Raw genomic sequence first — 16,665 nt, 5'->3', positions numbered from 1 at the left:
TATAATACGTAGATAGTACATGGGGCTAGTTTATTATAATTTATAATACGAATAAATGACTTATCTGCTCTTTATTAGAAAGGGTATATGTATATATATAGTATAAATATAAATATTCATCGTGAATATTCTAAGCAGATATATTCATATCATATACTCATATAATATTGTATATGTATGATAAATATTTATAGTATAAGATAAATATTTAAACGAACGAAACGGCGAGATTTACGGTGTTTACTTGCAAGGAGAAACACGGGGAATTTATAGGTGAAAATGTGGAATATTTGTCAGGCTGGAACGACGCAACTTTCATCATTTTACCTTCGACCATGACTTTCGCGAGTTATCGTTTCCAGTTAGTGGTATAACTCGATAATAGCCGGTTAAAGGTAGAAAGCGATTCAAGCTGCGTCAAAACGCGTTCAGCGACGTCGCCCTGTGCATGCTCATCGTGACGATTCGTTGATGCATTTTTAACGACAGAGAAATCCTGGAGATTCGCGAAAAGGGACATTACAATCTCGTTAAGAACCTTGGCAAAACTCAAATCGTTTCGGGCTACGTATTTGTTAAAAGTAAAATCAGAAAGCGGATTCAACGGAAGAAATTACAGCTATGTAGACCGCAACCGTGCAATCAGACGTGATGATAATGTGTCAACGTTTGTATCCGAACATTTATTTATTGCTTTTCATTACTTTATATATTTCTACGTATTACGCTGCTTACTTTACAGTGAATTTAGTACATAATGAAGTAATGAATACGCGTAATACAATTAGTATAGTATAGTATAGTATAGCATAGTTACAGTATAGTATAATATAGAAAATATAGCATAGAAGGAAGTATGGCATAGCATAGTAATGCATATTTTTTCCTTATCGTCTATTGTTTCTGGTACTTGTTTATCCATTGAACTCTATCGATTGCCATCTCTCTATATCGGTTCCCACGCGAATCAATGTCAAAGAGATTGAACGTCAAACTATGAGTAATCGTGCAAATATTTCTCGATTCGAGTATCGTACAAGACAAGCTCGGTAGTAGTTCCTCTACGAATCTTTCTGTCTTCCTCTCTTTTTCACGTTACCTTGTCAAGACACTGAGAAGTACGGTCTTTACTGATCGGCACCACTCCGATTCTTCTATCTCGTCAAGTGCAGAGGTAAAGCGAGGATCAAGATTGAAGTTGTCTCGCGATTGCTCTCACACCGAAGTGTGGGCAAACTTCAATGAAGTTCTTATTTGTTTTAAAACTTTAAATGTTGATACATCCAGTAAAAATCCTAGCACAAGTGTCGTCTTATACTCGAACATACTTTTAAGAGATATTAGCGTTTTAAACAAATTCTTCTGATCTATTTCACTATAATACTTTCTCATAGATGATAATGGTTACTTGCTGAAAGACAATTTCCATGATCGGTAATATATATTTCCCGATATCTAAAGATATTCTAATCATGTCCGATGCTTATTCCTAACCAAAGTCATTTCAACTATAATTATTACTATATTATAATTATTTAAATTAGGATTTAACACCTACGATTCCGGGTTACAATTAGCGAGTATTGGAAGGTTGCGGATTTCCATTCTTTTGGAACAAAAGAAATTACAATGATTAATAATGGACAATAATACAAAAATTTAATCGACACGTTTAATGTAAGTCCTGCATAGAGATGAAAAGATGTCGCTTTAGGACGCGTCACAGAGAATATAATTCGCGAGTAACTGATTTAACGTCAGATTTCACACGTTTCGTGGCTGTGGACAGATATCGAATCACTTTGTAAGCTCAGCGAATATTTCAGCAACCATAAGCTTAAGTGAAAATCCAGAGATAACGCACGTGCCAAATACACAGCGATTGGTCCAAAGTCTTGAACACGTTTTCGACCAAAGAACTTTAATGCGATCGGATCAATTGATGTTGCTCGTAAAAAACTTAACAGAAATATCTATCCACTCTCTGACATCTTACGAACCGGATTCTTTCAAAGAACATCTGCGCCGTATTAATAATTCTATCGGATTCGAAGAAGAGTACCAGTCCGTAATGCTTGGCAATTCTTGTCAGGCAGAAGAAAAGTTTTCTGGTAATTTCCGAGTAGGAAAAAGTTCGTTCGATAAAGTGCACAAATACTGTATGTAAGAAGGAAACAACGACGCTGATAGTTTCTCGTTATGGACATTAAAATTCCCTTTAATAGCGACCATAATCCCGAGAAGATCTGCGAATCGTTGGTCGTTCGCTAGGTTTTCGCGCTTCGCACTATCGTCGAAGAGTAAGAACGAAACAAGAAACGACACACCGAGCGGCACCTTTGATGTTACTTGATGCCTTGTCCCTCTAAATTGCTTCTAAGCTGGATATTTAAAACGACTGAACTCAATGTGTCTCTTTACTTCTTACTTTTTCCTTACTTTGTTCTCACTTTGAATAACGAACAGCGTGTTATCGCTTTATGTATATCGCCAACAATAGTTCGTGCTAAGTATCTGTATCAGTCTCGTAAAATGAAAAAGTTAAGAGATACAAAATATAATATAATTGAAGCTTCTTAAACAATTGCAAGTACGCTACAAAAGTGTTATATGTTATAAATAAAATACACAAATATTTATTACGAATAAACATAAGCGAATTACAAAGATATTTGCTACAAACATTCTCGAGTCTAGACAATTTTGCAGCCACAGAGGTTGCTGCGAGTGAAGATCCGTAGAGAATTTTACGTCGAATCTAAATTGGTTGTATTATTTCGTTTTTATCTAGAAATTTTTTGTCAGATGTGTCGCCTGCTGTTGTATCCTTAGTCTTTGCTATCTTGGTGTAAGTAAAATCATAAAAAAGGCGCGAGTGTTAATCCATAAATCTAAAAAGTCGTAAATAGTGCGGTGATACGTCTCCATTGACGGCAACTAGTTGATCGTCGTTGGGCCCGACTCGAAATTAAACGAAAGAAGTAAAATGTACGGGATGGAGTCAGGCGATATAATACACGACTACCATATGTTATTATGACGAAACAGAAAAGTATCACCATACATTGTAGAAGTGTGGGGACATGTTTATGGTTGAGGAACACGCGTAACATACCTAATTTAATAAGTAAGATAAAACAACGTGGTTGTGGTTGGTATGTACGTGTATTATAATTAAACAATCGCTTAGAATATTCTAACGAGGTCCAGAAGCTGGCACAAGTCTGTAACGATAGTTGATCGGATTGATAATTTTTTTTAACGAAGCTTACAAATTCAAGACAAGAGGAGGATGTAATGTCAAAGTCGTACAAGAATAAACGTACACCTAGTTCTTTTCACATTCTTCTACCTGATCAACAGAGAAGAGATATAACTAACGGTAGTCGTCAAGGGAAACATAGAATTTCGAAAATTGTCCAATGTGTAACTCTTTTTGTTACAATTCCAGGAAGGTTTCATTCGAAAAGAATGTCGACGAATACCAATGGAACGCTATTCCCCTGGTTATCGTGACACTTTCACGAAAACAGAAATCTTTATTTCGCCTGCTGCTGTCGCTCGATTATTCTTCGTACTTCGAATACGACAAATCATTCTTCGAAATGACACCGACTCTTCGATTCGATAAATTTTCAAGCAAAAAGCGGTAAAACACACGATGCAAGAGACAATAATACTAAAAATATATAGCTAAGAAATTCCGATTCAAAAGTATTTGCACATCTTTGTATTTCTTGTATTTTTTGTACTAATTCCATACAAAAATACTACAAAAATTTAGTGTTACAAAAATGAAACGTTAAACCTAATAAAAGAAACGCCCCATTGAAAGATAAGGAAGTGTGCAAGTACTTTTTTTATAGCCACTGTATGTCTTGATTTCTGTCCGACAAAAGCAGACGTCGCCAAAGATGTTCTCGAAATAAATAATAATAATGATAATAAAAGGCAAAGCTTTCTGAAGAAAGTATCCGATAGATCTAGTGACCCAGCCAACAGATACCTTCGGGACATGGTTTAATTAATTCCTATAATTAATACACGATATAGCTTGAGAGATATTAATATTAATATTAATATCGCGGAAGAGGCTTTATCGATGCGTTCATCGGGATTTCCAAAGAACCTTTACGAGGCAGAAGAGTGTTAATGAGCCAGTTAGAGTAAATGAGCGTAGCACGTGCTATATTCGTGCCGCGAATGATCCTAGAAATCCATTTAAGGGAACGTTCGCTCTTCTACGCTCCATGGTCAAAGAAAGTGGCGTAATTGAGAGAAATAATAATAGGCAACCAGTGTCACCGGCTTAGGACATGTCCACTCTTGTTTAGTTACTTTAATTGAATCAAGTCGTGTTACGAAGATCGAGTGGAATCACTGGTTTTTACTGTGTATAAAGAATAGTCGAAGATTGTCGGCAATCTTCTAGGACATCCGTTACACAGAGGCGTGAAACCTTCCTCTTGATTGAACGACTGAGGGCTATTTAATTGCCTCTCGAAACGATATCACACCGGAGAAATTTAATTTTCGGGTTTCGCGAAGTCTTTTAGAAAGATACCAGTTTCCACTTCTCCGAAAAATGTCTTCATCGAGGAAAGCTTGGTCGATTTGCGAACGATACCACTCGAACGAAAGTAAAATAAGCAATCGCGAACGGATTTAATCGCCAAGTGCTATAACGATTTATCCTTTTCACGAGCATCAGATTATTTGCGAGTCACTGTATATCACCGAGATAGTACCGTTTCGCGCATCAGCCAAACAGTTTTAAACGTTTCCATCGAGTTCGCTCGATGTCACGTCGTTTCGTGTAGAATTTCACGCTGAATCAGCTTGCAAATGTAGACTCGTTAATTATGCGATGAAATCCACGCGATTCTAGTAAAGTTCCGAAGATGAGCATTCCTCAGTGGCAGGAAAAAAACCACGACGGAGGGAGTTGCTCGCAGCACCAAATTTCCGGTATCCCGACGAGTCACCGTTTCGAGATTTAATCTTCAACAAGGACTGTGTGCATGTTCCAAGCGATAGCTGCACGACGATCCGATGATTCCTGATTGCTCAAACGGAAAATAGACCATCCTTAGATCTGTAATGGATAAAACGGTGCTGATGCGACGATATAACGCAACTGCCAGCAAAGAAAATAACTGGAAAAAGCGCTTTCCTCCTCCTCGAGATGATTCATGAGTAACAAAGTTCTTCTTCTAGGTTCTAAATAATGAAAACGAACAAAAAGTTATTAATAAATAATAACCTTTATATGTTAAAGGATAAGGTAATTAAGGTGATATCCAATTAGTTCGAATCGACACCTGGACGAGACTGACCAGATCTGTACTGTCGTGAAACTTACGTAATCCGTTGATAAAAGCAGATCGGATAGATATTTCAACGCAGCAGTTTCTTTGCTTAGGCAATTACACGTTATTTCCTTTTAACAGGAAGGCTGGATCTTCACGCCGACAGACGTTACATTACTAGGAGCGGGGAGTGATAATTATCAATTACTAAACCAGCTCCGACATTGAAAACGACACCAAGATACATCGAAGAGAAATCAAACAGTCTTATCCCCGTCAAGTATCAAACGAACGAAATTAATCGTGAAATTTATCTTAATTAAGCGGCATGATGAAGATTACAAAGGCGTCGAACGCTGTTTCTAACGAATCAATGGCTTTGAACGCTAGGCAAAGCGAAATAGAATTTCTTGCGGCCGCGGTTATTGCTTCGTTTCATAAAGATCGTTGCTTAATTGTGCAAAACACACCAACGAGCCGCGAAACTGGTTTTCTATCGCGGTGTTGTTGTAGCCTGGTCGATTCACTGATAATCAGAGAAGTTTATGAGCGCGGCAATTACGTATTCCAAAGTGCAAATACCGATAATACGACTAATCCACGCGAATTATCCGCTAAGATGTTTAAGTCATTCGCGTACCGAACAAATACAAAATAATTTTATATGACCGAGCCTGCACGTTTCTACTACTAAAGAAAATCGACGAACGAGGAAGTCGAGTGGATTAATGAAAGTCTTTTCCATCCGTTATTTAATTTTTGATAACTTCATCCCGAATGCATATGCGTAAGTTAACGGAACATACTGCCAGTCATTACGATACGATTTACTCTGTCTCGTATTATCGTTTGTCTGCAAACTGTACTTATGTATCAGACAACGCGTGCGAATACAGAAATATCGGACCAGTTACGGATGCGAGTTATAAATCAAAACTGATTTATATATCAAAGATAAAGTTTCGAAATTAAACCTTTCGTGCCGTGGAAGCCGCAGAATCTTTGGATGCGCTCTATAGAACGATGAGAAACGTAGACGATAATCGCGGCGAGTTTATTAAACACACGTTCAACCTCGTAATTCTCGTGATATATAATTAAATACGGTACGCCACGTGGATCGGAAATCCTTTAGAGTAGTCATGTAGTTAACACGCGATACTCTGTAGGGGGAAGAAAGTAATTTACTTTCGTGATATACGCTGCTTCTTTCCAACGCTGATTTCAATGAATTACCTGCTCGAATTACCTGTGCGGCGTCTTTGTTGTAATTACACCGTCGTAAAGTAATAAAAAAAAAGAAGAAAACGGATGACGGGATGCAATGGTCGGCGAAGAAAATAGAATTAATTTCATAGAAAAAGTTAATAATATAAGTGGCGTTAAATTAAGATAAATTAATTTAACTTGATTAAATTAAAATAAAAAATTTGGAAATATCTGCGCGAGTCGGTAATCGGCGCAGTCCTTGCCGTGTCATTGACAATCCTCGACTACGAATCGCAAATGCGCGTTAGAATCGAAATTTATTCGTTGCAAGAACAGGCATGCGTTAGAAGTGCGAAACGTTAGAACGAAACGATTCATCGAGCGGTCCGTGGTGAGAATATCGTACGAGCTCGGTACAAAAGGCAGTGGAAACGGAGAAGGTAGCGGGACGCGGCTCTTTACGTAGCGTAGGCGAGAGCGGAACGAGCGAAGATGATAAATCCGAGCTCCCAGCTTTTTCCCATCGATGACCATAAGGTGCACTTGGGGGCTGCATAGCTTGCCGCCACGATGCTGTTTGCTCGGTGCGTTCGAGTGGCTGAAGGCACGCCTGGCGTTGCCAAGGTAAGTAACAGGGGCGGTCTGTTGAGACAAAGAGCTCGCGGAAGTTGCCATCGAGCCATTATAAATCTCTTATGGAGGCGCGTTTGTAATATTTATCGGGGTGTGAATCAGCTGGCATCTTGGCTGCAGTGGGTGGAATTCAAATTTATAGCTGCTGTGAATGGTATTGTTTGAATTAAAAAATGCTAATGGAAATTAAAAGATTCGCCGGTTTAACGCGTTTAATGCGCTATTAATGAACGTAATTTCGATACTTTTTACACGCAATACGATACATGACGGTGACGCGCGTGAAATTTTTTTAATTTCCGCCAATATATGCCTTAAATGTTCTTCTCTTTTTTATACGTATATGTCGATCAAATCTTAATAACTTCGCGTCATTCCATGGACACTGCTTTCATTTTAACAATCGAATCGTATCACGTCGCACACAAAGTATTTTTAGAGCGCGCAATTGGCATATCTCGTTTCCATCAAGGAAACATATTCGCATACGGGTTGTCGTATAATATATCCCGTAATTTCCTCAAGAGGAATGCATCTGCGTTAACATTCGTTGAACCATCTTAAGGTTAAGACTCTTCCTACTTAAATCAAATTCTACCAATACGGATTACCGTAATTGTTGAAGAAAATCATGTGGAATAGAAATTGGTCAAGCATCGCTTATGTAAGCTATCGTAACGTCCATCTGACACGAAAATTTCATTCCATCTATCCGAATAGGAATCCCACGATATCGTAGAACCATTCAAACCGCTAATGTAACCCGTGGTACTCGCATCGACAGATCCCATGATGCTCGAACGACGTACTCGTGTAACACAAGTTGCGGTTAGTCTGCATTAAGTGCAACCATGCACTCGAATGTGCTACCATGAGACGCGTGATCCGGGTTCATTCGCTCTTTCTCCGCCGAATAGTAATAGCCGTGGTAAACCACGTAAGTACCATGGGTTATACGTGATATGTTAGTATACCGATGATACCACAAAATCTTCGTAAAGGATATTCAAATCGGAGGGTAGACTTTAACCGAGAAGAAAAAAGGTGTAGGTTAATAGCCAAGAATGGTAATTTCTAATTCTTTTTGAATGTCAATGATTTGCATGTTTGTGGGATGAGGCGTGCGTAAACCATTATTTATCATCGATGGCATCTGGTCGGTTTATTAGTAATTCAAACATCGTAGAATAATATAATCATTTTTAACTGAGTATACATATCGTTGCTTGAGATAACATCACGAGGTAGAATTAGATTAAAGAGAAAAGTATATTTTATACATACGCTGTAAAGTATAAGTGGCCAACTTTTTACGAACACTAGCGTGCATATCAGTATGTTAGAACGGTATGTTGTTGTAGCTTGAATCCATAAAGGCCATGACTAATATTGAGAACAATCGTAACACATCACAACATATTCGTACATTGTTGACGTTCTGAAATGCCGGTTTCTTAATTGGCATTAACGATATGGTGTTCAATGTTCGAGGCCGATGTTTTACGCTTAATGGAAAGATTTATCGAGAGGAATTTCAATTTTCTCGGAACGTGTCCGTTTATCGCATACGTGAGCAGAAGGAGCCGCTAAAAACAATTTAAAGGATGCTGGTAGAATCGAGAGGCGCACGGTAATGTCGACGCGGCTCCGATTTCCTTAAAACCAAATCGCAACCAAGCAAAACCGATACTCTTGACGAAAGTACTCTTATCACCACCATTTCACGGCAGAATGACGATCATCGTATAAATTCCAGCCGGCTGACTCGACTGAGAAACACGCATAGCTGTTCTTCGTGATCATTAATACCATCGACGGATCAAACAGTCGTTCATTCAGATTAGCGTCGTTAAAATTTCTCAGTTATAAATGTATCTAATTTCGAAAATATCAAAAGGAGCCAAGTCATACTAATAAATTAGCAAAGATAAACGTTTTATTACATCAAAAAACATGTTTCTCGATCCATTGATCGAACTATATGGATACCTATTAAAAATCTACCTAAAGAAATATCGTTTATCGATGTGCACAAGTTTTCGGCTAAGTAGATTTTTCGCGATTAAATTCGCTCGATTCTAAAACTTTCTTGAAATGAATTCACGCAACACGCGAAACGTGTTGAAGAAGGTGCGTAAAGAAACCGTGAAGGACGAAGCAAGAAGAAAATCAATTGGATCAGATATCTTCTTACTCCGCTATTTACATACCGCGTTTTAATTTTCAATTTTCTGAAGCGTTCACGGTAAACAAATTTCGCGAACACGCAACGTTGCGTAAAACCCAATTACGGTTATTTATCTTGGCTACTGGTTATCCAACGATTCTCCTGTTTTACTTATTATGCATATCACTTTTCCGCCCGTTATTTGTTGCGCTATTTACTTTAATTACTTGCAGACTCGTCCTAATTACACGGTTCAGATTCACTTCGTGCCAGTTCCCATATAGGAATTAACGGAGATCAAAGCGTAGCCAGAGGCTTCGAATATCAAAAGAAACTCGATTAAAATTAATAACCGATAATCACACGATCGCTCGTTCGCTGTGCAATTACGCCTGGCTCGCTTGTTCGTCCTGTTTCGCCTCGTCTTGATGAAGACTCGTGAGCTTGTTTCCGACTTCTTTAATCTCGATAATTACACCTTCTTGCCGCCCTCGGCATCTCGTTCTTGTTATCCACGCTAGTCGAGCAACGACAACTCGCAAATTCGAATTTTGTAACGCGTCAACGTATATCATTATCCGTTCTAGCACCGGTTATTCGCGATGCTCCGCTCGCGCCGATGGGGAGAATTTCCCAATAAAATTAATAATCTACGATCACAGGTCTCATCATTCTCGTAAGAATGGCGATCTACGACGGAGTCGAGACGATGAAATTGATCCGCGATCTGGTTACCAGCAAGAATTCCATCGTCTTCTATACAGTTCTCCGTGAAGCAAAATCCTCGCTAAAGGTGGCATCGCAGAATCTTTATTCGAAGCTGGCACTAGTAAAAGACACCTTAAAGATACCATCGACAAAAGTACATTTTTGTTGAAACTTTCTTCCTACGATAAAAGATTGATGCTTTCTGTCGTCAACGTTTTTATCTCTTAGCATTCCTGCGAAAGTGTGTACGTTTCGTAGAATGTCAGAAACGTGTTTCGCCAATTGTGCTTTGGGAAAAGAAAATACGAAATTACGAAGAGATTCGTTTGGTGCGGTGAATCGTTTTGGCGAATCGCGCTATCGATCGCGTACGATGATTTTCACGCAGGAACCACGATTATCTTGGTAATTACACGGTGCCAGTTGTTCGAGGCCTTCCTGATCTCCCGCGTCTGGCTGCGTTATTGCCATGAACCGGTGGCAGCGAGCGTGTTCCATGCATCCGCGTCGACTGTTTATCTGAGATTTGCATAAAAAGCTCGTCGTCCAGTTTTCGTGGATCGCTTACTGGAAGAGTGCCTTTATCCGTTAAAATTCCCGATGCGCAGCCAGATATCGGGGTCATTTTCCGCCGGTCTTTTACTGCTGATTGCGTATACCTTCTTAAAATGCCCACGATTTTAACGAAAAAAAACCCGCGACATTTCTCCGTTAAATTACGCTGCATTGAACAGTCAACGAACATTTTTGCTTGCAGTATCAGTTTTAACTACCTCTTGCTTCCTCGGCATCTTATTAACCTCTCCTTGGGTTTAGAGAAAAACGATCATTTTTTGTTACTCTGAGAATTATGTAAGTAGACAATTGTTATTTCAAAACTGTCGTTTTATTTGCGTTATATGCGATATAACAACAACGTAAAGTAGTAAAGTAGTAAAAAAAAATTTGTATACATGTATATCTCTTTTTTTATTTATTTATTTCTTTATATTCACAATTTGTCCAATTTGGACATTAGGTAGAATTCTTTAGCAGTTATATTAACACGTTAGTGGCTACCCCCAGCAGGGTACCATCCTCGCGTTTGTTAGGTTATATCCTTTGTGAGGTCTGCTGAGTGCTTCCTTTTTAGCCTTCTGTCCATATTTAAGGTGTTGAACGTTACCGCAGCTAGCCGGTTTGGGTGTGTTACTATTCTTGCCTTGTATCTTTCCGCATAGCTGCTGATTGCTTCCTTGACCTTATACATGTATATATACCAAAATCTCATAAGAAATGAACTTGTGCGATTAAGTTGTATCGTTGCTTAAAAGCTTTTTTTCTTCTTCACTAAAATCTTCGTTCGTCCATCCACGAGTCCGTCTGTTTTTAATCTTTATGCTTGGATCGGGGACATTAATTTATTAGAATAGTAAAAAATGGTCGTATCTGTCGTATGTAGAAGGAGTTAATTTGTCTTTTATCTAGCCCGATAGTAGACTTTGATCGAAGGATGTAACGGATAGTAGGTTAATGGACGAGTCCACCAGTGGATTTTTAATTATACAAGAAGACATCTTTAAAGACAGACGAAGAGTTTAATTGCGAAGAGTGACAATCGATCGAGAAACTTAAGAGCGAGCGTACGTCTAAAGTTGACCCGAAGAAATTTAGGCACACGGCGTGGGCATTATTCTTGATACACAGAATATGCGTACATTAACACGTTGCCTAACAATTTGACGCGTCCAGCTACTACCTAGCTGGCAAAGTTTCTAGACAGACAGTTTCTAGTTTTATCAACTAGACGGAACAAGTAGGTCTCGATTCCTCGTTCGTCGCGAGCCTCTAAAAGGTCTTCTTATCGTAATGCTTCTTCGGCAATCTTTAACACGAATCTCCTGGTGTTTTAGCCGTTCCGCTATTTCCTGTCCCATTTTTGTTAACTGGAAATACATCTATAGACGCACGTTCAAACAAATAACGATAAGATAAGTAAACAAATTATTAGACGGATAAATTTGTATTATCGCCATCGAACGTCGTTAAAATGAAACACAAAAATAATACACGACGCACGAATAAGTCGACAAATTTTTATTCGATGCTAATAAATATAAATCTATAGCAATTTCTCAAATTTACGTTAAAAATCTTCTTAGGACGTTAGACGTCTTGTTAGCTAAAATCAGAGCAAGATCGAAGTATAGAAATTCGACCGCAAGATCGCAGCGAAGTTAAAAAAAAAAAAATTACCGATAATGGAAATAAACAACGAGAAAACAGGCATAGAATTTGAAATAATATCCTGTAAAAGGATAGAGTCATCGATAACCAGGAAATGCCCGTTTCTACGAGAATTTTTCTGTCAGAATAACAGCATACCAATGGAAAGTTGCATTTATAATGGGAACTAGCGTCATGGGGCAGAACCAAGTTACCATTAAAGGTGAAACCTCGATGGCATCTCATTGCGTCGAGGCAAGTTACAGACTTTGATTTTATTTACAACTTCCACGAACGTTCAACATCGACGTTAGTAATGGTGTTTCCACGGGTTTCCATCCCCGTTTCGAGGCGGTACCGCGAGATTCCTTGTGGGATCACCAAGCGTGCGGTATATCCTGTACAAATGAACATTAGAACCAAGCCGAGGCGGAATTGATGGTCGGTTACAACTCGTAATGCACGTGATCCCAGTGCAAGCTGCCGTTAATATGATCTATGCCCGCGAACTTGCACTTTTCACGTTGTTTATGAATACGCTCGCTTTGCCGCTATCACGATCGCCGCGTTGCTATTCGACTGTACGGTCACCATATCTGGTAGTTTTTGTGAATTAAAATCGTGATAGACGCGACCATAAATGGAGATCTTTCGACCGGCTCGCTGGATATTATATATAATAACATTTCTTTGTTATACTGAAATTATATTTTATATTTCATATAATCGTACGTATGTTCATATATATGAAACATAAAATATGAGATAATGAGATTACATTATAATTTTGTAATTACAATATATAAAATTGTGGAAATATTACTCGTTAAGAAATGAATTATTTTATGTAATTATAAAATTGATTTTAAAATTCTGAAACTATATTTTATATTTCGTATATTAATGTACATGTATATATAAAATATAATTTCATTGGAATAGAGATATGTTATTGTATTTTAATATCCTCCGGCATTATATCAACTAATTACATCTATTCCTACGTTATTCTAATTATGAGCGGAACATATAAAAAAGCAAAAGTGAATTGGAAAGTAACGAAAATAACAATGTCGATAACGATACTAATAGAAAACGAAGGAAGGAGAAAGGATTTATAAGATTCGTTTGAATCGACTAAAACGAGAGAGTTACCTCTTTTTCTTGAAAAGAAGCAAGCACTTTACAATTTGCAATCGTGTAATCCACGAAACCGTGGCAAATTGTCGATATTTCGGATCCAATTGATTCCGTGACATGGAAAAGTCTTATTATGTCGCTGTTCTTAAATTTCTCATGAAAACTTCTGTTTCATTTGTCATGGTCGTGTGGTCATAAAATGCGCGTCGATGTCGCAGTAAATATGTCAGCGCCACAGGTTCGTGTTTTTCGACTGGCATCAAAAACAGGACAACCGTGTTACTACCGAGCACCAATTACGATCTTGAAGTCAGAAATAAGCTAAATGCGTTCCTGCCAGTTCGACAAACGAAGACAAGCGTTTATCGTCCGTCGTTTAGTGTCTCGAGAGCATACAAGGAAAAGTAATTTTTCGCCGGAGACATAATTCGTTATGACTGGATGACTTTGTCTACTCTACTCTTTGTCAAATTCGTTTGCACACTTTTCTTCTTGTCGTATTTCAGACTTCATTCGTAATAAACAAATTTCAAAATGTTTTATATAGTACGTACTATATAAAATATAAATGTTTTCTATCGTAAGTGTTCAAAAGTGGACCGCTACAATTATATAGTTAGAGCATAAACCTATGAGTATATAGTATGAGTATAAATATATAATTACATACAGGTTACGCGATTATTTGTCAAACCGACGTAGGGATTAATCCAAATGTGATAAACATTTTTTCAATGAACTTTTTTCAATGAATGGATGGAATAAATGTAAAGTTTCTCACAAAGTTGGTATGATTAAATCATGAGGACCGAAGGAGGGAAGAAACAGCTTCGAAGAGATCGAGCTTTGTCGGTATTGGATGCTGGTGATTCTTCACCGAGGTATCTTGTCGTCGATCAAACGTAAGAATTCAGCTGGTGAGTCGAGCAAGTTCGTGAATTGGATTAGCAGTAGAAGCCAGGCTCCTGGTCTATGGACAACTCGACAGGGAAGAAAAAAAAGGAAATTCTCTGAATTTCTCCGCGATATCTCCGTACGCGAATCAAACGATACGATGCATTAGCGACGATAGACAAACACGATGGAAGAAGCTGCACGAAACTTCAATGGTCAGTTTGGAGTTATTATACAGAGTTGAGAATTTGACAGCTAAGATTTGTCGGTATATTGTACGGTTACAATCGAGCAAAAGATAGGATATTTTAACTAAGAAGGACAATTCTGTATACGCAGAAGAGAGAACCAAATGGAAGAAACAGAGAAATATTCCATCCTATCGGATATCGGACGATAATTCGTGACAAAGAATCGAGGAAGCTGATGGATCTTGTAAGATCGGATTGTGACTCGAATATCTGTCATAGGTCGTTGAATTGGACGAAGACGTTCGCCATACGAGCCGCATGATGCATTCACGCTCTACTGCGTGACAAAAGTCCTCTATCTATTGCCGCTTACGATTTTACCGATGTTCCGTTGCTCGTTTACCGCTATATCATCGTATAAATTATGCGCCTTACTGTGAAAAGTAATATTTCAACGTTTGAATCGTAACCACAACTAATGGAATTAACTTGAGGATATTAACATTGGTAAATGTTCAAATATTCGTTCTCGAAACGTAGTAGAAGGAGTAATTAATAAAACTGTATAACGTTCGCGTTATCGCATAAGGAGTGTAGTTTTACGATCTACCACCCACGTATCGCGCGTCTGAATCACCGATTCATTATTATTAATCGATTCGTTCGTCGACCATATGTCGTTTGCTGACATTCCAACAAACGGTTCATAGTTACGAGTAATCATAAGATAATCACAACTGTTATTGTTGTCATTATTAATGAATTTTGTCGCGTGAGATACAAAATGGAATTATCTATGGAAAATTTCTCTAGCAAGTAATAAATCTAAAACAGTCAACGGCAAGGACGGGATACAGCGTGAAACTTGATTTTAATTTTCCCAATGTCGTAAGCCTAAATTCGTGATACAGGTAAAGTCCGAGAATATCCTTTCTACTCTGTGATCGAACAGAATAATCCTGCGTGTGAATTTGACAAGGAAGATCCACTTATTCGCAGGAAAATACTTAACTTTCACTCGACGCGATGCGCTGGTCGAAATGGTATTCGCTGGAGTTTCTCCACGACAGCCTGACCAGTTTGTTCACTTGTACAAACTGGCAGCTTCGACGTTGGATTAAGGGATGGCCATTCGAGCTCGCAAATATTAGAACAGGGAAGCAGAAGGCAGAGTTTTATGATGCTGCGGCCCGATAGAATCGGAAGTTCCGGAAAACGAGACGCAGCTTCGTCAATAAACCGTGTTTGTCTTCAAACACGTGTCTCTCCGTGAGAAGTGTTTTCTCTTTCGATGCCTAGGACATTTTCTACTACTTCTACGAGTTGTCTACAGAGTGTTAGCTACACTTTAAGAACGTGTTCTGTTAACCGCGGACACGGTGCTTCCTTCCCCCGAGTTATGTTCAAACAGGGCGCCACCAGAATCCACGTCTATCCGCATCGTTCTTTGCATCAAAGTTCATTGCCTCTGAGTTCCAACCACTGATCGAACCTCCTCTACGATCGATAAATATTATGTTCCAGGCGATTTACATAATCACCAAAATTTATCGGTTAATAAAGACGTGAACAGTTGCTTCAGGCGTGTTTCTTTGTCGGTAAACCCAGATAGAGTACAGTTGTACAATGTTCGCCGAAATGAATTTCTCAAATTTTTTCTCTCTTCAGTCTGAAACAGGATGAAATTGAACCAGGTATCGGCTGTTTTTCGGTTGGGATTCTAAATCCCGTTAACACGAAGAAACCAGATCTGACAGAGTGCAATTAATGTTCACTAGAAAATAGAACACCCTAAATCCTTTCAAACGACACGGACTGGTTATGTTCGTGGAAAGTCAAACGACATATCGAGCCTGCTATAGTAGTAAATATTCTCATCTCATATCAGACCCGTTCATTTCTCTTCAACGCGTTAGATCAGATTCTTCTTCTTGCATCGTGTGTCGGACCGAACACGTGTTTCAGCCGCACTTAAATTCAAGTTCGGCTATACGGAACACAGTCGCAACACGTCGACGTCGTTACAGTTTATGTTGAAGCATACAATTACGGTTACTTTCAACAACCTGACCGTCTGTTACTTGTAATACTCTGGTGACTAGAGCCTGATCGGTTGTTGGGATCTATATCTTAACTCAACTAGCGTTTCATCGCAGAAATAATTTTCAAATAATAATTTAGTAAAGATTGGAAATAATTGTCAAACTAT

The 16,665-nt window shown here is 38.5% G+C and overlaps 1 protein-coding gene across 2 annotated transcripts in view; it reads left to right on the top strand.

Moving 5' to 3' along the window:
• Positions 1 to 16,665, top strand: part of LOC126920141 (uncharacterized) — a 65,626-nt gene that overhangs the window by 15,844 nt on the left and 33,117 nt on the right. The window contains exon 1 of one of the 2 annotated variants that reach the window (XM_050730119.1): positions 6,671 to 7,142. The exons of the other annotated variant lie outside the window; for it this stretch is intronic. Within the exon in view, the coding sequence (XP_050586076.1) occupies positions 7,089 to 7,142 (54 nt within the window). The 5' untranslated portion in view covers positions 6,671 to 7,088. Of the gene's footprint in view, positions 1 to 6,670; positions 7,143 to 16,665 lie in introns of those variants that run through there. 2 annotated transcript variants of the gene reach the window in all.

This window comes from Bombus affinis, chromosome 9, assembly GCF_024516045.1.
Source record: "Bombus affinis isolate iyBomAffi1 chromosome 9, iyBomAffi1.2, whole genome shotgun sequence".
Lineage (NCBI taxonomy): Eukaryota > Metazoa > Arthropoda > Insecta > Hymenoptera > Apidae > Bombus > Bombus affinis.
This window is presented reverse-complemented; position numbering and strand designations above follow the sequence as displayed.